This window comes from Amblyomma mixtum, chromosome 8 (assembly GCF_055824585.1).
Source record: "Amblyomma mixtum isolate Tamu chromosome 8, ASM5582458v1, whole genome shotgun sequence".
Lineage (NCBI taxonomy): Eukaryota > Metazoa > Arthropoda > Arachnida > Ixodida > Ixodidae > Amblyomma > Amblyomma mixtum.
Window position 1 is genome coordinate 44133657 of NC_143019.1, and position 24678 is coordinate 44158334.

At 51.9% G+C, this 24678-nt stretch overlaps 1 protein-coding gene across 2 annotated transcripts in view; it reads left to right on the forward strand.

The window, feature by feature from the left end:
- Positions 1–253: 253 nt before the first annotated feature.
- Reph (Regulator of eph expression) overlaps positions 254–24678 on the forward strand; it is a 140020-nt gene continuing 115595 nt past the window's right edge. Inside the window, exons 1-3 of one of the 2 annotated variants that reach the window (XM_089557173.1) lie at positions 254–655; positions 19953–20026; positions 20311–20380. In XM_089557173.1, the coding sequence (XP_089413299.1) occupies positions 19970–20026; positions 20311–20380 (127 nt within the window). In that variant the 5' untranslated portion in view covers positions 254–655; positions 19953–19969. The remainder of the gene's footprint in view (positions 656–19952; positions 20027–20310; positions 20381–24678) is intronic. The other variant, XM_089557172.1, reaches the window with a different exon arrangement.

Genomic DNA, 24678 nt, shown 5'->3' on the forward strand with positions numbered 1-24678 from the left:
TTTTCTTGGCAAGGGGGAGACGGCGGTGGTCGGCATTGAACAAAAATTGGTTTTAGCACTCAAATTTTACGCGTGCGTTGTATAAACAGACTTAACTGCTCTAAACTAAGTGTCTTTGAACATTTATATTGATTTTTTAAAGCACAGGACTCCGAAAGATGTACTTTTTTATGACCTGGTGCGGACGACTCGGTAGCGACGGCCCCCCGCTAGATGGAGTCGGAAAGCTCCCTGGAGCTTCAGCTGATATTGGAGCGATGGGCGCAGAAGCTGTGGATTACCGGCTCGGATACGCAACGAGAATGGAGTGCTCGTAAGCGGGCGATCGAAGGCGGAACGTCTTCCTTTGTCTGGCTGTCGAGCGCTTCGAACCCTCCCCGGAAACGCACAAGAAGCTTCCTCGATCTCCAAGTTTTGGATTTCAAGCTGTGTGTGTAGTCAGTGTTGTGTGACTAGTGCGAGGCTTTCGCTGTGCGAAGCTCTCTCGCGTCGTCTGCTGTCAGGTGAAAAAATTTCGGCTGCTCGCACCGACGTTAAAGAAGCAAGGTTCTTTTCGTGCTTCTCTCACTCAGCAGTCCGGCTTGAAATGCTCAGTTATCTGACGCATAAGCTTCGGACACCGGAACTGAATGGCAGTAGCGCATTTCACACGAAGGTGAGTCCTCCCGTGTATCATTTTTGCTTCCTTGACTGCCGTCTGTCGCGGAGAGCCGGCGTCGCCGGCGCTAGGCCTAACTCCTCGGAATCATGGCTGACAGGTAGAATTTCGGACCGGATTAAGCTACCTAGGCGGCTTCGGTGACTCTTTTCGGTTTTGCACACGGATCATGGATCCTTACCGAATGATCAGGAGCGGTAATCGAGGGCCCTGCGCTGCTATTCGCTGCATTGTGTGCGGGGTGATGGCGGGGTCTACCGTTCCGCTCGCCGGTGTTTTCACGTTTGTCTACATTGGTCTGGTCGGTTTTCCGGGCTGTTTTCTTCTGGTAAGCACCTTAGTATCGCTCCGCGGTCTCCGTGCCGACGTTGGACAGGCTTCTAGTATTTTTTGAGCTGCTATCCGGAGCTCGGCGGGCCAATTTTCGGGCCAGGCCCGCCCGTCCTTTGTGTTCGTAGCCGCTGACGTTGGCGACCGGGCTCATGCGTCAACATTGGATTTCGGCTGCTTCACTCGCCGCGTACGTAGTGCGTGGCATTTGCTCAAGTAGCGTAATAAATGTACTGATGTCCCCAAAACTCGTCGCCCTGCCTCCGATGCTCCTTGCATTTAGTTTCTCGTAGTTCCGGTGCGTAACAATGTCGCGGGGCGGCCTGTCGGACCACTTTTCCAGCTTTGAGGGCACCCCTCCGATTTGCCTGCGTTGCAATCCCTTGGTTAAGTCCTGCTGATCCGGAGTGCCTGCCTCTGTGCTTTTCTCTGAGAGGTGGGTGTTTTGAGTAAGCTTCGAAGTCGTGTTTTGTTTCCTTCGCTATTTTGTGAATATTTTCCAAGTATTTTTTTTTTTATGTAGCGTTCGCCAGTTCACATGCTTTACGAATCTCCACCACGGCTCTGCACGCAGTAGCACAGTGCCTAACATGTGTTAAAACTTTATCTTCGATGCGTTATTTATTGAGGACAGCCTTTTGAAGGCGTAAGTAGTGTGCGAGGGCCACTGCACAGGATGTTTGTAGCGCAATTTCAGCGCTGGCTTTGCATCGAGCTGTTTTCAGATTTTTGATCGCTTGTTTTTGCTTCGCCCTTTCGCCGTCGTCTGCTTATGCGTGCGCTGCTTTGCTTTTGCGGTTGCTTGCATGGGTGTCTCGTACGACCCTGCGGCTACAAATTGACCGGCGTCGTGCCTCCGAGGCTCAGTCCGTAGGCAACCGTCGCCGGGTTCGCACCGCAGGCGAGAACCCTGCTGGCAGGTCTAACCCATCGTAGCCCCCCCTCGGGGTTTTTGGCCCGCCTTGGTAGCGCGATGCAGGACTTGTCCTCTGGTGAGCGTACTGTGTTTCAGGACTTTGCGTACGCGTAGTGAGGCCGTGACTTGCTGGAGCTGCGGGCAGGACGTCACCCGGGATATATACGCCTTCTCCGATTTTCTTTCCTCTTCCACACACGCCCTCCGTGTGACATGGTATGTCTTTTTCCGTCATACGTGACTCGGTTCGGTTTTCTGGCGTTTATGGTGGTTCTCTTTTTCGTTTCTTTCGCCGAGGGTATGCCCTCCTCTCCAGCTCTTCGCCCTCCGCTGCTGCTTCCTTGTTGGGGCACTTCTCTATGCACTTCGAATTCTGGAACGCGCCTCTCAGTGCGTCCGATTCGCGCCTGGGCGAATTCGATGTGGCACTTGATTAATCTGATGTGCCTGTGCAATATTATTGCTATTATTTTACTGCTATGATAGCGGTCATATTTTAACGTTGAGGTAAATGGACAAAAGAGACCATGGTTGCAATTAGTCCGAAGGCATGCCTCACGGCCTTGGTGCATCTGTGACGCTTGGGAATAAATTTGTTTTTATAAAATTCACAGAGCTTTGTCTGGCATTAGTAGTGTTTGGGTGGGGAGGTAGCCAGCAATAAACACGTAACACAACTGTTGATAAAACTGAAAGGAAATAACATTGCGGCAGTGACGATAGGCAGAAAAATGTCGCTGGGGAGAAAAAAGTTATTGGGAGTTAAATTTATGAGACGGTGTTTTTCCGCTCGTTCAGGCAGTGCCATGAAGTCGTGCGAAAGGCAGCATGCTTACTCCTAGAGTCGCTGCTGCTTCTCTCCGCGATCAGATGGCGCCATTTGCCCGGTGCCGTTTCCTCACCTTTGACTTTTTTTACCGCCAACAGTTTGGCTTGGTTTGCTTGCGCTCTTTCGGCGACTTGAGTCGTTAGCCGCCCTGAAAAGGAATCTAGTACTTTGTGGAGAGGGGGGAAGTGTAGAGGCGTTATTACGCGGCCTTTTCTCGAGATTGAACTTTTATATTTTTTACCCCAGAGGTCCCACACGGCTTCGCCCATGGGGGCTGTTCACTAAACAGCGGCTCATTCATCATCTTGTCAGAGGCTTGCGCTATCTCCCGCTAGAGAGGGTACTCTGTCTTGAACGCCGGCGAGCCCCGTGTCGAAATCCGGCGAATTGCACTTTGGAAAGCGGCACTCTGCTCAGATACAAAGTAGGCATCTGGGACAACGTAATGCAGTCGCGGCTATTCATGGCGTCTCGAATTCTTGGTTCGCTTTCTTTATCTTTATTTTGTGCGGTACCATCTTGCACACGTGTATTGGCTCCGGGCCGCAGAGTTTTCAACGACGATCCGCTATTGTACCGTGCGATTGCAATTCCCTTCGGAGCGAGTCTTGCGGGGTTTCTTAATTGCATAGCGGACATGCTCCTTAATTGCGTGGATTCCAAAGCTTGGAACCGACTCCCACCCGGAGAAAACCCGGAAGCCATTCTTCCTGCGCAGTATTAGGTCTTGCGGTCGGAGCCGCGGTAGGCGGCGTTGCTTCCGGTTTAGATAAATCTCTCTGGATGTTGCGCTATCGCTGGTCGCCAGATAGGGGCTGACGAAAAAACTGCTCTTCGTAAAGCGGGCTACGATACCTTTACGAAAGCGTCGGCTTGTGGCGCAACCCTTGCGTTCAGCATTTGTGTTGCAAATGCCGGTTTGTGCATTCAGTCGGGATACGGTCTGACGCTTTCAGCCAACTGGTACGCTAGGTTTTTGATTGTTGCGGGACGAGATCAGCCTTGGCTTGTGAACCGGGCAAGAGCGGCGGGAAAAAGACAATGGGCTCCTGGAATGATGACCCACCTAACTAATCTCGATTTATTTTTCGCATTAAATGTTTTTCACATACATCCGCGAGCACAATTGCGCGTACAGATAGGGATGTGTCGGCCCAGTTTTGAACGTTGCTCATTCACTTCGGCGAGAGGGTTTGGCGGCCGGATAAATTCGCCAATGCCACCCCCATTTTGTCCCAGACCACAGTAAGTTGCAATAAACCCCGAATTGTCGTCCCCTAGTCCGTCCGTTTCTGAAACCGGTTTGGCCTTTACTGCCTACCGTAGGTTGCCGAATTTCATACGCAATAACGAGTGGAGTTTCGCGGTCCTAGAAGGCACTTTCGCGTTGGCATCTTGACCAGGTCCCGGAGTAGTTGTCTGCTCTTCGGCGCGACCTCCTTGGGCTGTGAGAGCTTGGGGCAAAATAAGAAAGAATGCCTCCGTGAGCGATTCCATAGGGCGGTTGGCGCCGCAGCTGGGGGCATACCCTTTCGATTTCCGCCTACTTCGCATAACCTTATCGCAATCCACTGTGCTGCGCGCTCGCGTGCAATTTTTTTGTTTTTTATCGTTTGTCACACGAGGCTGCGCGCTGCTCCTAATCGGACCGCTGCGCGCACTCGTTGCTCTGTCGGGCGCGGTTTCCCCGCGTCTCAGCCTTGAGTTTTAACCGAGTAGTGCCCCAGTTGAACGGCGCTTTTTTTTTCTTTTTTTTTTTTTTACTTTTATAACGCGGCCGAATGCGAGACGGGTGTTCTGGTAACCGAGGTCGCATTCTGTCGGGTCGAGGACGGTCGGAGAGTCAGCGTCTGAGAGAGGGGGCGATTGAGTCGGACGTGACGACCCTCGAAATTGCGTCACACATCAAAATGGCATGACTACTCTCGGGAGGCACATATCGGTCGTTATTGCTGCTGATTAGACGCTTCTGCTTCCGAATATAGCGTTGCATGCGGGTAAGTAAATCGGCGTCCAACCGATTTTTCGCTCCGGATTCAGTTATCGCTGTGCTGAGGGTACCCTCGAATCGTAGTGGCGACGTTGATGGCAATCGTTCAGTTGCAGTGGACAACGTAATGCGATTTGTGAGCCTATCCGCTTCACGGTGGCGTTCTTTTCGACGCGAACCTCTGCACTTGGTTGCTACCCGGTTGCGCTAGTGTCTCGAGAAACGTCAGTAAAGGCGAAAATTTGAAACAAGAATTCTTTTTCTGAAAGAATTATGATAATTAAAATAGCGAAAGTCGTACAAGTAATTTACACGGCCGCAAAAGTATAAAATTTAGGAGTTACTGGTTTAGAACACCGTATCTTGTTTTTTTTCGGCTCGCGCTTCCTATCTCGATCATATCCGAAACTCCGGGTTACTTCGTTCAGATATGTTGCTCAGGCTGTGCGATGAACGCGCGTTGGTCGAACATTGAACTTTTTTTTTTTTTTACGGGTTTGGTCAAGCTCAATCTGAGGAAAGTGTCGTTAAGTGCAGTGCGGTGCCTTTCAAAATGGGTACTGTTCTAGGGTCATTCAGTCGCCACAGTGGTGGTCGGCAGGTCGAACTTAGTACCGTTTCCTCAAATGCTTAGCGATGCAGCTCGATCCTTTCACTTTCGAACCGCGAATACCAGCGAAATCGCACTTTCCTATAGGGAACCCAAGCTCAAGTTTGGGAGCGCGACGCCAGCGCCGCAGCGGCGAGCAGCGGAAACTCGGGGCGGCGCCGTAGCAGACGCCCTGCTAGCTTTGTGTGCACGTGCGACGGGAGAGTCGCGCGAGGCGCAATCTTCGCGCTGACAGACGCGGTCTCGGCGAAGCAAAAAGGAGGTAGTACGAAGGCCGTAATGTAAAAACCAAAGCGTATGTACACGGTGATACACTCTTACCGCGAACACGCGAGTATGCGGCCGCGCTCTTCGGAGAGCCAGTGAGTCTGTCCCTACCATGCACGAAAAAAGTGGCAGACGACGCGCAGGCAAGTCGCTCGCTGCTCGATTTTCCAGCCTTGCGACTGCGAGTCGCAAGCCGCTGAACTAATCGGCGAGACAGTGGAGCTTTTGGCAATGACGCCGTCCGCGGACAGTAGAGCTTTCGGCAACGACGTCGCCCGCGGCCACGCCGGGCGACGAGCTGCGCTGCTCCCTCGCTGCCGTAGTCGTCGCTAAGCCTAATCATTTCGCATCGATGCTGCAGCTGAGGGCACTTCGGAACTGGCCAGCGCTGTAATAAAGGTGCTACTCGCGTCACCGTTTTAATATGTTCACCGTCACATAATAACACAAAGACGTGATCGATTTCCGTGATGCCTTTAACTGCGGAGCCAGGTGACAACAGGCGAGCAGCACAGGGCATCAGCAAAGCGGCTTTGGAAAAGAAATATGCTTGTATCGCAGTTATCGCTTCTACCAGCAGCTCGGTATTGGCCAACGATCCTCAAAAATGATTCATTTTTGACGTTGCTCTACTCCAGGGTTTGGTATGAACGCGAACAAACAATATTAGCGTATTTTTCTGACGGCGGCGGCAGGCAAACAGGTCGGCAGGCCGGCCCTGAGAAGCGCGCCGCTGTCGCTGTCATCATGACGCTTATACGACTGCGGTGCACATCAATACCGTCACGACATCCTCCTGGTCACCGTAGTGCATTGAGAATCGCACCGAGCGCGAGTGCAGGAGACGCGGTCAAAGCAGACGAAATTCTCGAAAGCGCGCAAGCAATGTTATTCCGGAGAGTTTTCGTTTCAAGCAAGAAGGCGACCCGCAGGTCGCACTTGCAAGTGTGAACAATGGTGGTCAAATGTTTAGGGGGTTCCCCCAAGGTGGAGTAGAATGTTGACGAACTGTTGCCTGGTCGCATGTCCTTTCGACTCGCACGTAAGTGGATCGCCCTGCGCATCGCATGCAACAACTGACAACTACGATCAACAAGTGTCTCGCTTTATTTCTCAGAGCTGATAGTACTTCGCATATTTCGAGCATATAATTATACCGTGGACTTACCTCTAGTTACATGTCATACAGTACGACGTTAATACTCACTCGAGAAACGCAGTTTACAGTCAAATGGGCCTCCTCATCGTCGACCGTCTGCTCCACACAGCAGACGCGACTAATCAGTTTCCCCCCTTTAATTAAGTTTGCATTGCAGTACTGCGCGTCAGTCTGAACGATCTTATTGTGGCTCATGCAGGCGACACATCGCGACAGCGCGGGCGCGCGCACGTGCAAGAGAGCGCGCGTGCAAAGAAGCGTGGTGAAAGCAGCGCGAGCAGCGAGCAGCGCCCCAGTTTTTACTTTTCTCCCATAGATGGCGCTGCACATCAGGCGCAGCAGCGCCACCCGGCGATGCTTTGGGAGCCTATTCCGGCTTGCTTTATGGGCCGAGCGAACACCCCGGGACTTCCCGCCTAACGTGGGGCTTGCGGTAAAGAACGGAACAGCCACTAACCGGAAACGTTCTTCGGTGTGCAATGAATGAGAGTCTTTCTTTATTCCTCGTGCTTATTATGCGCAGAGATCGTTAGTGTCAGCAGTTTAATACGGCGCTCAGGGTTCTCGGCGCATTGCCCGTATCGAGATTCGGTCGCCGTCCCGTTTGGAAGGTGTCGAACCGGCGACCTCGCGGTCGTCATGAGCCAGCAGCCGTTCAGCTGCCGCCGGCGTGAAACCCCGAACAACGGAAACTTGGAGCTTGATTGTTGCGGTGGCAGTGTGAAGGGTGGGAAAGAGGGGGCGCGAGCTGGCTGGCTGGCTCTTCCGGGATTGATATTGGACACCATCCGGGTCTAGCGGCGGAGTGGTGTGTCGCTCGCGCTACGGGGCCTTGTCGGTCGCGTCGCGGGCGTCGCTCGACAGCTGCGGGCTCAGCTACCAGAGGGATGACCCCGCATCACAGGGCCGTTTTGTTCGGCTTGTGCGCGGAATTTTATTGCCTCGAATCGGCTCTATATTTAACCGGTGTACATGTGTGTGTGCCGGGTAGCGGCATTGCTGGAGTTTTATTATAATTTTTTTTTTTTTTGCAATTAAGGAAAGCGCCGTAAAAATGGTGACGTGGCTGACGGAAACCGCTGTAAACACGACTGGAGTTACGGCGACGTGCCTGACGGAAACCGCTGGATAGGTTACTGGAGTTAGAGCAAGGCAAACGAAACGACGCGCTTGCACTGGACACCACCGTCAACTATTCATTCGGACACTTTTCTGCTAATCGTTTGTGTGCTTTTAGCTGGCCCCCACGCAGACTTTGCCCATGTACGACGGCGCGACTCTTTCGCATCTATTTAATATGTCGGTATAAGTAGTGACGGGGGCGTAGTAATAGGTTGGCACGTGGCGATTTCGACTACCTGCGCCATTAAGTGTGATCTCGCGTCACCTCCAGTCTCATTTCGTAGCTTTACCACCCGTTTGAAATACTACGGGTTCGCATTTTGTCGCTGCAGCGATTAGGCTTGTTCAGGAAGTTTTTATAATCCTTCGTCTACCTGCTAAATTCGAGCTGCCTTGCATCGAAATTCCGTTTATATTATTAGGCCCTCTAGCTTGCACTGGCAGCGACCACCTGAAAAGGCGGCCGTGTATCACCTTTTATGGTTGTTAGATGGCTGACTGATGCTGCTGAAGTCGAGCGTAAGATTCCAGCACCGTCGCACCTTTATGCTCGGCGAGAACGAATTTAAAGCAGATTTTGAAGGAATTTAAAGGAAAAACGTTCGCCACCGGCTGCACCTCGATGCATATGAAAGAATTCCAGCAGTGTTTTCAAACTAAATTTTTTGAAGCTAGGACGGGGGTTTTGAGAACGAAAACGCACAGATCGAAATTTGGAGAAGTGGATATTTTGTGCGCTACCTGTAGTACGGATACCAGAAAGCACTCGGCAGAGCTTCAGCCCACCCTCCCCGAGGTAATAGCGACAGGTATAGAGAGGGCGCTCGGATTTGCTGGGGAAGATGGACGTGTGGATGAGAAAAGCGTGGCATTGACGAATGGGGAGGTTAGGAGATTGGCGGAACAAGTCAAGGGAGGGGTGAATTCGGAGAGCGCAACGATAGTCAAAAGTAAACATTTTAAAGGCGAAATAGGAAACAAAAGTGTGTGTGTGTGTGGGGGGGGGGGGGGGGGGGGATTATAAGCTATGTGGCGCAAGCTTCCACCCGATACAAATGGTAAAGCCATTACCATCCACCCATATAGCGAATCGTGCATATTGGTAAGATTTGCGGTGTAAAAAAATGAATAAATTAACGATACGGTAAAGCCTAGTGTGCTTAGGCAGGTGCTAAACTCCAGTGCCCGGCAGTTGTAACCTGCAGCTAATAAGGCCACTCAGCATACTCGTCGAGCGTACCGCCATCACGGTAAAACCGTTGTAATCTTCGGCGTTGCAAAATCTGGCACCGCTTGCGCTGTAATGTTAAGTGGACGCTAAGGAAAGGTTAATCCGGTGTCAACATCACCTTTCGTTTTGAAAAGGAAACTGTAGAGCTTGAAGATTTTCGCCCGAATCCCGGAGCCTAGGCTACGCTGCCATTCACTTCCAAACGGTGATCTCTGAGTTCAGTATTGATGCAGTGAATTTGAATCGAATGGTGGCAAAACGTTGAGTCCAATTTCCTCGGCAGTAAATGTGCTTCGCTCCCGCTAAAAGGTACGCATTGCCAGAAGGAGCCGTAAAATATGTTTTTGTACTGCTGGTGCTCCATCCGTTCCGAGCGCGCTCCACATACAACCCTGCTACACGTTCCCACTCGATCTTGATCCGCGAGTTGGCCTGCGAAGCGACAGGTGGCGCTAGATGTGCACGTAGTTGTGCGAATGGTGGCGAACGAATGCGTTTGTGGGGAAGTTCCAGTAAGCAAAAACACTTCTGCCTGTGATGCAGCTACGGGAGGTTTCATCGCAAGCGCACTCCAGACACCGAAACACTGCGTTGTCCTCCGTTCCATCCACCATCCTTGCGTCCTTGTGTGTTTCGCGCCTTTAACCAGAGATGAACAGTTGCCAACTAGTCAGAGGTGAACAGTTACCAACTAGCCTAGCAGGACGTTCTTCCACACATGCGACTGCTACGTTTGTTTGCAGCCTAGGCCGGAAATCGTCGTTTAGAGAGTGAACGCACTGTTGGCAATCAAGCCGCATTGGATAGAAAATAATACTGTTTTTATTTGCACCCATTATGGAATGTGTTTCGGCATGTTTGCGTTTTTGTTTTGCATTTTATTGTTCCCCAAGCACTAGGAAGCAAGCAGCCCTAGATGACGAGTTAGCAACTGGCTTGGGAGTCGATCAGGATCGGTGTCGATCGCGATTGATTTGGGCGTGTAGCAAAGCCGGATTTTCGTTGAGTTCGATGCAGATCGAAAGTGCCTATTTAACGCTGGTATTATTAAGAAGCGTTAATCTAATGTCCTGCAGGGCAAGACTGCTTCAAGGGCTCATGGCCCTGTCGGTTAGGGAATGTAGGGTTGGAAGGTCCGACTACCTGCTTTAGATGTCCAGTTTTCTTTCCTCTTTTTTTTTTTAATCCTCTGAAAGGCGACATGCCGGTTACGGCTCTGACCTTGTTAAAAAGTCAGTAACCATTTCATCTGTAATTACGCTCTCTGATGGGAGGTGTCATTGCACCCGTAATACCGCTAATCGTCATTTCATCTATAGAACGTAGGCTGCCTGTGGCTTTCAGTCGCTGGAAATTTTCTGCTGTGTTTGCATTACAAATGCGCATTAACACGTTCGCTGCTTCGTGGGTCACCGCTGAGTCACGCGATTTATTCATGTAGTGCGTGCACGAATAATAGGTCATACGGTGAAGCCGTCGGACAGATTTTACTGTGAGGCCTGGGAAGGAGGACGTCAAAATAAAATCTGTCTGACGGCTTCATGTATGACTCAGTATTAGTGGCCACGCAGCATGAATGACGTGATCCACCGGTGACCCACGACGCAGTGCGTGTTAAAAACGAGTGAGGCCGCACATGCCGTACTTGTGTTACCAAGCGCTTTTGAAGCCTAGCAGGATCGCGAAGGGTATGAAGGCTCGGGCCATGGCATTCGACGTAGGAAGCAATCGATCTCGATGCGCATTTTGCACTTACAATACCCAAGTGAAGTGCGCAGCTACGTCGCAAATACCGTGCGAAGGTTAGGGCGACTTAATTTTACTTTATTTTCTTTTTGCAGTTCAGCGTGCATTTTTTTTTCGCCTCTAACCGCAGCCTTTTCGCGTTGCCATTTGATTCTCTGCTGTAAGGATTTCTGCGACCTAGAGGTTGCCTTTGTCTATTTTTAATCAGGCTCTTCCGAAAAGCTTAGCAGTACCGCCTGCGTATTAGCGGCAGGTCGACGTACATGGCCGTATTTTACAAATATGTCTTTGTTCGTCTCGACAGTGTAGCCATTACACCCATTTTATCGCCCTCCGGTCGTTAACGGGGCACTAAGAAGTTTAAGTCGGCCCGTATCGATTGATTACTCTAAAGTCAGGGACTCTGTACTTTTAAATGAAAACGGGGCTTTGAAAAGCTACAAAAAGAAAAAAAAAATCAGTGCATGCAGCGCCATCACCGGCCAGTCTCGCAATTTAAACTGCGGTACGTGGCCAGCTTTTCGGGTGCGGATCCCAGAGGCTTGGCTGCACTGTCATCACTTCAAAATTGTGATCACGGAGTCCTTTCTGTGCAGAGGTCAAGAGAGCGGGTCGAGTAGTAGTAAACGTTTATTAGGCTCAGAAATAAGGGTTCAAAGGTCTTGAGAGGGGATTTGAGTCCTTACTTGGTCGCCCGGGCCTGACGAACCAGTTGGCGTTGGTCTTGCAGGTCGGAACTGGACAGAGAGGCCTCCCGCAGTTCCTTTGCTGGCACGGGACAATTTCTAAATCCAATTTTTTTTCTGAACAGCAAATGTTCCTTTGGTTGCCGGACAAACATGACAGACCCAGAAAGAACCGAGGAAGCGATTTTTACTCGAAAGAGAGGTTGAATGGATTTCCATTCTCTCTGTTGACGCATCTTTCCCTTTCCTCTTGCACCTAAATTAATTTTTCGCTGTCTAACGCAATGCAACTATGGACGGATGAAAGACAGGAGCGTCCCCTTTGAAATGGGCTGATGGCAGCTGCCACCATGTTCTTTTTTTTTTTATTTTTATTTCTTTAACGGTATAAAAAATCGCTCTGTAAATTCGCCATTTTCTTTAAATATATTTTTAATCCAGCAGTTCTGGCGTTATGTTACCTCTCTGCTTTTGAGCCACAAATCTTCCAATCGCTTTTCGCTAACTTCCACCGCAGATTCGTTCGCACAACCATTGTTATCTCCAAACCCTATACTCCGTTTCATACATAAGGTGCCACGCTGTCAGAACCTAGCGCTCTTGTTTGCGCTGTCTGCATCCGCGACCAAAAAGTAGTGCGTTCATTGTGGTGAGCGAAACATAGTAAATGCTTTGCCTGCAGGCTAACTACACGTCACATTCGTCATGAGTTTGATTAAACGCACTCTTATTGCTTACTGCACGCAGTTCCTTTCTCGTGCCTTAGACAACTGGTCCACAGAACAAGCGCGGAGTAACACGCCTGCTTTGATTTTCCCGTGCGGGCTACTTCCGTACCTTTCACAGCGTTGCAACTATGTGCGAAACGGAGTAAAGGGCTTCAGTGAGAATGACTCTTCCTGCATCGACATCCGAATGATGATACCACCACATTCGAGCATAAGATGTTCATTTGTTTCTACAGCAGCGCTCGCCCGTATCTCTCTCTCTCTCGCCGTAAGAAATATTTCCCCGATTTCTCGAGACAGTTTGCTCTTTCGTTTGTGGCCTTCTAAACCCAGGCTCGCCGCACATAGCCGCGAGTTTAGCGCACCCTGAGTGTCGCTCGACCGCGAGCTCGCCGCATGCCGGGCAGGACACATGGTATCTGTCAGCGGAGACGGTTGGACGCCCGCCAGGCTAGAGAGCGAATTTTTTTTTGTTTCTTTTCCCCTCCGCGATTCGAACTGCGCGGCTGACTCGGCAGTGTAGTCAGCCGGTGCCCTTTCCGCGTCGTGCCGAGAGCCCTGATGACCCCTCCCCGGCGTGTGTGTGTTTGTATGTGTGTGTGTTTACAGTGCGTCCGCAGGCTGGCACGTTCAGGCAGTTGGCTGGCATTCTGCGGCGGTGAAGGTACGAGAGGACGAAGGGAAAGGGAAGAGGTCCATGCCCGCACGGACATTCCTTCCTCTGTCCATTGTTTAGTGGTCTTTTTGTTTTCTTCCCTCGTCGCGTCGCGTTTGTGAGACAGTCCTTTCTTTCTTCGATGTCCTTGCCGCGTGCGGGCTTCTTTTCTTCGTCTCGCCTTCTCTGTGCGTTTTGTTAACAGTGGGCAATGTGTCGTGCTCTGTTTTAAGAAAAAGCGGGGCGTCGCCCTCTGCTTTGAATAATGCGCAAGAAAGGGACATCTTTTGAGACGGTGGACGGTCAGTAAGTAGCAATGCTCGCGCATCCAACAGCTGTGCTTAGCTTCTTGTGTTCGCGCCCGGACGCCTGTTGAAGGCTCGCAGTGATCCTGTTCGGGGAGACCTAACGTTTCAGCAAACTTGGTTCAGCGGTGGCAGTCACTACTTTCTTCTCTCTCAGCGCCTAGTCGAGCGGCCGCATTTCTTAGATTCTGAAGTAATGACTGCTTCTGAACATTTTGATGTGAACTGTGCGTTACTGGTAAGTTCCACTATATCTTATAACAGTCTGGGTCGGTCTGTCTAGGGATTTTTAAAATCCAGCAGAGGGGGTCTCACTTTAATCTCGTAACCGCCAGGTTGCTATTCTTGGCACGTTGTCACTGCTTCAGTGTGTAGTCTGCGGTGGTTCAGTGGTTATGGTGCTGGGCTGCTGAACTGAAAGACGCGGGTTCAATTCCGTTCCCGGCGGTCGCTTTTCGATGGAGGTGAAATACTAGAGGCCCGTGTACTGTGCGATATCAGTGCAGGTTAAAGAACCCCATGTAGCCGAAATTATCCGGAGCCCTCCACTACGGCGTCTCTCATAGCCTGAGCCGCTTTGGGGCGTTAAAACCCGTAAATCAACCAGCCAGCATTCAGTGTCTGCAGCATCTGCAACGCTTGTGCGTTGTTTGGCTTCCAATTTGAACGGTCACAGCGGGACTTCAATGAGGGTGCTCGCAAATCTCCGCACGCGGTAATCTTCACAATGTGGCCTCCCGTTGTCGAAATGAGGCCAAGCCAGCGGCCGGGTGGCGAACCCGCGACCTCGTTGCGTGCTCTGCAGCGGAACGAAGTGTCGTAGCCTTCTGCGCAGCGTAGGATCTCTCCTCAATTCCGTCTGGCTATTGAATGCGATTGCAATTCCTTCCCTGGTCATGATCGAGCCGCGACGTGACGCGAATTTTACGCAGGGCTTGATTGCTGCTGCAGTAACGTTTGCGCGCCCCGATCTCGACATGGATGTCCGGCCCCGGCGTTCACACAGCAGCGCTTTTGACTGGCGCACTTCTTCGCTGGAGCTGTCTGGCGATTCGGTGCTCGGGCTGTTACCTTGTCTTCCGAGCCGCTGAACCACTTTCCGGCTCCGATCTGCGTTCGTTAAAGGGGGAAAGGGGGGGGGGGGGGGGGGGTGCGCACTCGCCTCGGCCTCTCGCTAACGCGCCCAAACGTTCCCTCACGCTCCGGGCAGTAATCGGCTCAAGACAACGCCATCCTTCACTCTCGCGCCTACTAATACCTTCCGGTCCCTAATGGCGTTTCGCACGGCGCAATTTTCGCATTTGCTGTCGCCATCGTGGCAGTGCCGCTCGCGCCGACGTTTCGGAGCGTTAGAAATATTGCCCGACGAAGGTGTTATGCGTTATAGACACTTCCCTCTCCTCAACTCCCCAAGAACTGAAGGCAGGCACGCATGACGCACCGGCGAAGAACGGTGCAGCGGCGTCGGTGCCACGTGAGGAGAAACTTTCCGAATGGGAAAGTTGGCTAGCACACGGGTTTGTTGCTCATTTTTTTCGGCCGTCGAGGTGGCTCAGTGGTTGTTCTGGCGTTCTTAGCTAATCACGTTTTCTATCTTGGCCTCGACGGCCGGATTGCGACGCGGACGCGGGGTGGAAACGCGCTTGCCCTGAAACCTCGGTGTTCATGGAAGAGGGGCCCCCAGCTGCCTAAGATTAACCCTGAGCACACTGCCTTGTGTGACACGCTTTGAGGACTCTTCCTCTGCTTTGACACCTATTCTGAGGCGTTTTATTAGACAGATTTTGAATAGGGTTACGCTATAGGTTAGGGGCATAAGGGAATAGTGGGAGGGGGGGGGGGGGGGGGGGGCAGTGCGCAGGCGCAGGACATATAGACGCCACTCCCTCCAGTTATTGCCCCCCTCCCCTCCACCCCTTCTTTCCCTATGCCCCTTCGAGAGCGTCGCCGTATTCTGGAAGTCCCTATTAGCTCTCATTATCTGCGGCCTCATTTATACACGGCAGCGTTTCCGGGGCGCTGCACGGTTCTAGTTGCAGTCGAGCGCAGTGGACTTCCTCACTCGCGCGGCCGCGCGCGCCGCCATTAGCGCCTCTGTCGGCCTTGCCGCGAGTGCTTCTTTTGTCTCCGCGCTGACGAGAAAGAACGCAGAGGCGAGAAAGAGGGAGAGGCACCCCCCTCCTTCCCCTTTCCAATGTCAGTTCCGCATGCAAAGTATAAATGGAGGCCAAGGAGCGAGCGCGCGGCGCGTGTGTGCCTTACTGCGTTAACTCGTTTGCGAGCGACGGGGCTGCCCGCGGCTTTTGGGAATTGGCACGGAACCACCAGCGCCGCTCGCTCGCTGGCTCAGTTGCGTAGAACGACGGCGAGGCAGGAAGTGGGTTAGTCGCACTACACCGCCCCCCCCCCCCCCCCTCCTCCTCCCCCCTTCATCGCTTCGCCCGCTTTCTTCTACGCTGCTCGTGCCGCTTTTCCCCTCCTCGCCTTAATGGCGCGGTTTCGTCTCCGTCGTCGAGCTGGTTGCGCAACGGAGGGTTTTTATTTCTCTTCCATCATTACCAGATTGCTTCACAGTCGCGAGGAGGAGAAATAAGAGAACGGAAAAGATAGCTTGGCAGTGGAGTGAGACCTTGGAAGCTTTCCTCCTTTCTCTCACCCCCCCCCCCCCTTGCTTTTTTGTTCTTTATGCGGCGTCGTCCTGGGCCGTGGCTGGGCTCTGTCTTTGCATTTCGTGGGTGTAGACGTGTACAGTTGTCACTCTCCACTGACTCGGGCGTAACGACGTGCTGCGATAGGCGGGCCTTTACTTGTATTGTCAGGGGCAGATTTTATTTTTATTTTGCCTATTTTTGTCGCCTTTCCGCGTCCAGAGTTGTTCTCGAGTAATAACACCTTACTGTGGTGTAGACCGTTGACTGTGTGTCTATTTCTTTTCTAACTTTCAGTTGTGTGGTTTTTCCCTTTCGTCCGATTTCGGTCTTGTTCACTGACCTGCGGTACGCTACCTCCATTGTGCGGACATCCGCGCTTCAAAATTCGGCCTGTTTTGTTCTCTTAATTTTCTGCACTTTGGCTCCGGGCTCTGTCGAATAAGGTGCATTCGTGAATTTTTTTTTTTTTTTTCACGCCGTGAGCGCTCTCGCTACCCTGTAAACAGGGACGAGTAAAAAGGGAATAAGGTGCACTCCAGAACACCCCCTTCTATGAAATGCTGTGCGCTAGAGGGCAGTTTATTCCCTTTTTACTTCCATATAGGGGAACTAATATTGAGTATAGACAAATTGTGTTTTTTTTTTCTGCCCGCAGCCGCGTATTGTGCAAAGCAGCGTGTGGCGTTCTTCCGAGACGAATTTACTGCTGTCGTCCGTAGCGCCTGTCTTTCCCGGGCGTCACTTCGTTGTTTTCGGTACTTTTCTTTTCTTTATTTTTTCTTTCTTATTTGTTGTTTGAAGGACTTGTGCGCGCGGCCTTGTCACGTCCACCGAGGGCTCGTGACGCGCTCACGCAGTTAGACCATTTCGTGGGGCGAGTCCTTGGCAGTTCCGGCATTGCCCTTGTCGAGGAGACGCGCGCATTCTTCCCTGCGCGCTCTCCATCAGCTGTGCGTCCGTCCCGCGTGCAGCTTTGTGGACAGCAACTCCTCGCTTGGCAGCTCGCTCAGTTCCGAGCCGTGCCCGCAGGTGTGCCGCTTTGTTGCGTCCACCGTAGTTCGCCGCCTTATTGCGTCACGAGTATGCTCGCTGCAGTGTCGTTCCTTTGTCTCTGAGTCTCGCTTGGCCGTTAGTCTTGGAGGCGCCGTGTTGAAAGAGTCTCGAACAGTTTTAAAACTTCTTCCGCTACCGGCGTTGCGCGAGAGCTTCGTAATGGGATGGATAAATGGCAGATGCAAATGGTTCGGGTCTTGTCTCGTTAGAGCTGTTTCTACGACGCATTTACGGCTTTGCTGGTGCTGCGACTGAAGGAAGCATCGGAACTGGAACGCAGGCCTCTCGCTAGCGAGAGAAGAGTGCTTCAGTGACGCTCAGTTTCAAACGTCCTGCTTTAAAATACTGCGGGCTGATTGTTCCTAAATTGTCCTCAAAGGCTTGCGACTGGAATCAGCTGGGCTCCGAAAATCGGCTGTAGTGGGCGGTGTCCCGGCTTAGAACCGCACTGTTATAGTATTAACTAATAAGTAGCTCTAGTTTGCATCACTGTGTTAAGTAAAGCAGTCCTCTTCAATCCAACCCCGAGTACAACGTATCGATGCCGCCGCGGTGGCTCAGCGGTTATGGTGCTCGGCTGCTGACCCAAAAGACGCGGGTTCGATCCCGGCCGCGGTGGCTAGAATTTCTTTGGAGGAGAAATTCTAGAGGCCCATGTGCTGAGCGATGTCAGTGCACGTTAAAGAACCCCAGGTGGTCGAAATTTCCGGAGTCCTCCACTACGCCGTCTCTCATAGCCTTAGTCGCTTTGGGACGTTAAACCCCACAAAAACAAAACCAAACCAAAGTACAACGTATCGGTTTAGCATTGTTGCTGTAATGAGGCGTGTGCATCTATCGGGGAGAGGCAGAGGACGATAGCAGAACCTCTTAGCATAGCGTTACTAGATGCTTTTAGCATAGCGCGTAAACTATTGCCAATAGGCGTCTGATTGCAATTAGTTTTGTAGCCGGCTGTTAGTAATAGTTGTATCAGTTTTTAGGATCTCGAGATTGCGATAACCCTCGACGCTGTCGCTCGTCAAAATGTGGCTGCATCGAGCCAAAATGCATGTGCTTTCGAAAAGCATGCAGGCAAAACAACCCCTCCAGTGTCCGTAACTTGTCGAAATAGCCAAAAGCGGTCACCCTCCCTGAAACACCTGGTATATAAATATGTGCTAGCGCTCCCGGTTCGGTCACACCAGGCGTAGGTTCCAGTAGGCCGGTCGCCTAGCAGTGTGGAGCAAGATGCGTGCCGTGTTTCCGCAACGTTGTCGTGTCTCAACCGCGGCTGCGTTCTGCTTTCCCGGTCACATTTTTTTTTTTTTCTCCCCGTACCGCGCGTCGTTGCGAAATCGCGAGAAGAGCCCAAATAAATGCTCGCTGGCATTACGGAATGACGGCGTCCTCGGGGGGAAAACGGTGGAGTGCATCTTGCAAAAACGCTGGCCTGTTTCCAGGCAAGTGTGTCATCTTGAGCTGGTCGCTTTTGTTACACATTAGCGCGGTGCGCGTCTGTGGTTGCGACTTGTGCGCGGGCTTTAACGGAAATGAATCGTTGGTGTTCGCTAACGTCTCTCTTCTGCTCAGATTTGAAGGGCAGCTCTAAGTTTTTTTTTATTGCAGGGGACCGTATTGTAATGAAAACCTCATGTAATGAAACACTCATTCTTGAGTTTCGCAAAACTTGGCACCCGTGCGACATTTCGTTCCGGTGCAAATCGATTTTAAAATTTCCCGTTTCTTTGGCTTCACTTCAGATGATTTCTGCAGGCAACACTGCACTTCGGGTGTCACAAACGTTACCCTCATGTTAATACCCGCTTCGTTAAACAAATTTGGACGCTCGTGTTAAGTCGCCACCGGCATTTTGTTAAGGAGCCATCGTTTTCTTTCGCTGCATTCAACGCGCGCTCCAGTGCTTTTCAGCAATGTTCGTGACGTCATAGCTGCGTCACGCGAAGCACCGTCCGTGGTCACGGGCTTAATTTCGGTTTCGTTTTTTTTTTTAATCGTTGCTTTTGGTGTGTTTTAAGAACAGTTGCGGTGGAATGAGTGGAGAATAAAGAGTGTGTGATGTCTCTCAACTCGAAACGATCTCATAACACCCCGGAGTTGCCGCTTCCGTCGGGTTTTGTGTCCTCACTCGCTAAGTGGGGCACTCTTAATTCGTTCTGGTACCGCTTTCGTGTTCTCGCTTTGGTGTTAATAAGCGGAACCTGTCGTCGTCTTCGTAGAAAAACCGTGTTTTTGGTCGAGGTACCGTTGCCTAACTCCGAAGTGGTACTACGCTGAATTGTTAGCGAACGAATTTGATACGCCTTTGCTGGCGTTATCAAAGTATATTACATCTCCGCCTCGTAAGAGGATTCGGTGCATGTCTAAACATTACGGGTGCTCACTTGGCACGTTATCGGTGCCGCCTTCCCGCTTTCTAAAACAAAAGATAACAAAAAAAAAAAACGTGCACGCAAGCGGATGTTTTCGAGCCACGTTTTTCCGGGTCGCACAAGGTTGCTTGCTGGCCGCATACTGCACTCTTCGTAGCAGCTGCATGGCGGAAAATTTACGAAACCGGGAAATTCTCTCAATATTTTTTTTTGTTCGTGCTTGTCGCGGTAAACTAGGCGCGCATAGTCGGTAGCTTGGCGCGGAGAGATGACCGTACGGAATTCGCCGTGTCTAGTAAAAAAAAAAAATGTGCCGCCTTGTTTGACTCGCCATGATTTGTTGCCAGTCTGCATCCCCGGCCGCTTCCCTTCGTTTCTACTGTCGAAAGCTGAGCTAGGAAGGCACGTGTGTTAACAATGTCCTTGTTTGCAGCCATCCCCAGTTTTTCGATCCTGGGCCGTTTTATGGCGCGCGCTCTGACACGTGTGTTCTGCCTGTGTTACACTTGGCAGCACGCTTCTGTGTGGTTGTTTTGAGTCGGTGTGTGTGCATGCGTGTCACCGTGCATGTGCCAGTGTGCACGTAATTTTTTTTGCTTGTTTGTTTCATGGGTTTTTTTTTTCTTCGTCGCATGTATCCACAGCGTCCGAACCGACAGCAATGAAGCTGATGCCTCCTCGTAGCTTGAGATTAGTCATGACAGAGACTCTCAAGAAGGTATAAAATTTTCTCTCCTGACATTTTTTTTTTTGCCTACTTGTCCTTTGTTCAGCTCTTTATATACCGCACGCCAGCTTTTTGCCATGGGGACGGCGGTGCATGGGAGTTGGCCTGGCAATTTTCATTTATATTCAATTTTCCCTCCGCACACATATTGTTTTTCGTCTACGCCGTTTCGCTTCGTAGGTGCATGCAGCGGCGTGAGATTTGTTGACATTTTTCGCCTCGTTATTCTAATCGGAGTGCTCATCTGTTTTTTTTTTTTTCCGCTTTCTTTTCAGACTGATGACGATCACGATTCCGGAACTGAGTCTGACGACGAAAGCGCAGAGATCGAAGAACTGCAGAAATGTAAGTGCAGCCCATTTCCGTGTGAACAGTGCGGTACCTTAGTCTTTATTTCTTTGGCGGGGGGGGGGGGGGGGGAGGAGAGTTAAAGTTCCCGTCTCGCGCCTACGGTTGCATTCGTTTTACGCTGGCAAAGTTCTCGCGCCCTTTTGCTCCCTTGTGGGTGCGTTGCGAGCTTAAATCACGGAAATGGCAGAAAAACGGAAAGCAAGTGACTGCAACTCTCGCCTTCGCCTGTTTCTGACAGAGGGCGCGAGCAGTCATGTTTTGCGACGAAACCGTTACTGCCCAAAGTCGGAATTTGTAACTCGCGAATTACTCTCGGAGCACTTTGACGGACTTACGCATTCTGTGTGCTGCCGCGGTCGCTTACTCGTTATAGAGCTTGGCTGTCAATCCGGAAGACGTGGGGTTCGATCTCGGCTGCGGTGGCCGCATTTCGAAGGAGAAATGCTAGACACGCGTACTCTATACGATGTCGGCGCACGTCTTAAGCAACCCGAGGTGGTCGATATTATCCGGAGCCGCCCTCCACTGCGGCGTCTCTCATAATAGTCGCAATCGCTTTGGGAGGCTAAACCACATAAACCGTTATGCATTCTACAGAGAATAAATTCAGTGGGAGTGGTATGCTTTGTATTTGCTCTTTCGTTGTTGTTTTTTTCTTTTTTTGCGCTTATGGTCGCTTCTAGTTGGTGCTTCGGAGCCGTGTATACTCCAAACAGTATGGAGTAAAAAGGGATTAAGCTGTCCTCTAGCGCACTCGCACTGAAGGGCAGCTTACTACATTTTACTCCCATACAGGCGCATTTCTGTTTGCGAGTGTATCGTAGTGCGTCGCTGGCACATTTCTGGGTCAAACGCAGCCACGCGTCGGGGCCCGCTTCTACGCATGCATCGACGCTTTCGTTGCAGCCTTCCGAGAGGGAGCATGAAAGTTATCGCGTCGCGTGTAGCGATTTGAGGAGAAACTCTGAATCGAGGGCCGTTGTGTATCTTTCGATTTGTGCAGCACGCACGCTCGCGCGCGCGTGGGCTGGTGCGGGAGACTCGAAACTGGTATGTTTCCACGTTCGGTTTATGTATTTTTTTTTTGTTTGAACTTCTCGTGGTTCGATTTCTACCCGATAAGGCAGGTCTTTTTAAACCGGGAACCAGCGGATCCTATATCGCGTGTGCGATGACTGCTTGGCGAGAAAATGGTGAACAGCGAGAGATCAAAACAAAACAAAAAAAAAATGGAAGAGGAGAGCAAGCTAGGTGGCCTTCTTTTTGACGCTGTTTGCTTCTGTGAGAGCGAGGGAGAGAGGTCTGTGTGTCGAAACCTGTTATGCCACGTGCGATATATGTCGGGCGCCCCAACGGTGGGTACTGCTGCTGCTGCTGCTGGTTCTGCTGCTGGCGGCATCTCACTAGGTTCCTGGTTTTACTTCTCATTTCTATGCTTCACTGCTAGATGCTCGATGCTGCGTCCGTGTGCTCGAACGAACCCACCGTTGCCTTTGCCCGCGCTTCGCTTTTCCGGCATTTATTATTTTTCCCACCAGCGGCCTTTCGCGACCGAAGACGGCGCCGACCGGCACGCTTCCCTCTACCCCGTTTTTTTTCTCTCACTTGCCTTGATTTTCTTTTTTATTTTCACTTGCTCTCTCGTCGTAGTCCTCCCGCGTTCGCTTCTACGCACGCGTAGCGTTCGCTTCCTCGCTGAGTCATTTCCTTCCCGGTGCCCGAGGCAGTGGTGACTGCGCCGCCGTTGTGTGTTCGTCGCCGCGCCGGCTAAATGGAAAGTCGCGAGTGTGATGTTTATTCGGCGATCGATTTTTTTTTTTGAAACTCGGCGCTGAACGAACGCTCGAACGGCTCTCGCTCCAGCGCGGCTGGCTGCTCCTGCCTCGCTGCCACAGTCGTCGGCTAAGGAAGAGCGATGACGGTTGTAGTAAGGGATTTCAGGACCAAGGGCGTAGCATGAGGGAAGGTGGGGGGGGGGGTGTTACGGAGGCGAAAGAGAGCGTTCCTCTCGCTTCTCCTTCGATTCATCTGCTCGCAGCGGGATGCTCTGGCCTGTTATCTGTTGTCGTGGTTTGTGTGCGCTACCATGATTTCCCCAGCCCCCCTCTGTACACCTGCGCTGAGCACCTTCCGGTGTGGCGGCTGCCATTAGATTGATGTGCCCAATATAAAGGCGTAGCCCTAGCGGAGGACCGCTTTTCTTTCTTTTTTTTTCGCGGCAGGATATTTATGCTCATAGCTGGCGTTGCGTTCGTCTGCGGGATCCTATCGCCCCCCTGCCGCAGTTCTCGGACTAGGCCATATATAGTGAAGCCTGCTACGCTCACGGTTTGAGCCGCCGCGGTGGCTCAGTGGTTAAGGTGCTCGGCTGCTGACCCAAAAGACGCGGGTTCGATCCCGGCCGCGGCGGCTGGAATTTCTTTGGAGGAGAAATTCTAGAGGCCCGTGTACTGTGCGATGTCAGTGCACGTTAAAGAACCCCAGGTGGTCGAAATTTCCGGAGCCCTCCACTACGGCGTCTCTCATAGCCTCAGTCGCTTTGGGACGTTAAACCCCAATTAACTAACTAACTAGCTCACGGTTTGGTTCAGGGGTGTTCAGTCACTTGCTCGCTTTGCCCTTGCTCTTTCTTGGGCACGTGGCGCATCTTTGGGTCTTCGACCATGAACCCGGAAGGCGCGGTTCGGCGTCGAGTGAATAGTACGTCCCGGTTTGACGCAACCGAGCTTCGAAAACATGGCGGCGACGGCTCATCCGGGTAGCGAGGGCCGCTGATGCAACTGTCGTGCCGTACAGTCAGGCGGAAGAATTTGGATGTAAGGAAAGAAATTGTGAGGACTGTACCGCTGCTTTTCTTTCGTGACAGTTATGCGTATGCATGCGGCGTCACCCGCTCGCCTGACTCGTGTGAGCGCGCATCTCTGTCTTGGTAAGCACGAGCGCATGGGATAGCTGACTACGTCGTTGGTACGGGGCGAAGGCACCGCACCGTGCTGCCCGCGTTTTTTAAAGCACGCGACAGCGACGGCAGCGCCACTAGGAAGCGTTGGAAGGGATGTTGCAACGTCTTTGCGCGCGGCCGCGGGTGCGCAATTCATTTTCTTGATGCGTGCGACACAGAGCCGCGGACTTGGAAAGGAGATCGCGTCCGAAAGAAAGAGTGCGTCGAGGGTTAGGACGCGGCCTAGGGAAGGGGGCCGGCATAGATGTGAAGCGGGGCTTGAGAGAGGACGCGTGGTTCGCTTCTCTCGGTGTTTGGGCAATCGGGGCCCGCTTTTATGTTTTCGTCTTTCCTGTACTAGGCCAGCGTGTGGAGCATGTTGTGGGGGTGCTTTCTACGAGCGCACCCGGGATGCTCGGCTAGCACCTCTTCTTTTCCGAACCTTACTGTAAGAGGGAGAGAGTGTGAGGTGCTGCTTGTAAATAACACGTGGCAGTGTGGCGGTCGAGCGAGCGACGGTCTGCGTCGTCGGCTGCCCCCGATGTTTTTCTTTGTGTTCGGGCTGCGTTGTGCGCGCGAGCGATGGAAGTAGAGAGAAGGAGGTGAAAAGGAGGAAGAGGAGAGGAACGTAACGCGTGCTATCCGTAGCTGCTTCTGCAGCTCTTCCTGGGTGTGTGTGCGTTGCTCGCTGGCCCCGGCGCCAAGTGCAACAGCCTTGCAGCCGGGGGCAAGAGGGGGCAGAAGGATGAGACAAGGGAAGAGAGGAGGAGGAGGAGGTGGAAGGGGTACGCGGTATCGTGGACTGGCGTGTGGAGAGCTGTTGAGGAAATGTGAGGGTGGAAAAGAAGCGAGAGGGTTGGAGTGGGGAGATGTTTGGGGAGAGTTACGCTCGCCAGCGCGCTCTGCTGCTTTCAGTTCACGTCGTCTCTCAACCCTGCTTGCGCTGTCTGTATTTTTTCGTTAGCCTTTTGTTTTTTTTCACGCAGCAGCGCTTCCTGGATTTGTGTCTTGCATGCTCGCCCAGCGAAAAACAAAGTAAATAGAAGGCGTCCTTCTTGGCTGTTCGCTCGTTTGGTTAGTGGCGCCATTATGGGGGCTGCTATTTGTTTTCTTGCCTCGGCTGAAATTCGTTGCCTTAGTTTTCCTTCGTCACTAATGAGAGCCCCGTTCCCCCTTCTTCGCTCTTGGTTGGCTTTGTGTTTGCGGAAATTAGCGCTGTTTAGTGTCTCCAACGAACCGACGCTTTCAAACTATTGCGCAGGTCGTCGTCGTTTGACGTGGTCGCTGGCTCGTGCGCACGGCCGGTTGGACGCACTTTCTAAATTCGGACTTGGGAAAGACAGTGAGAGGC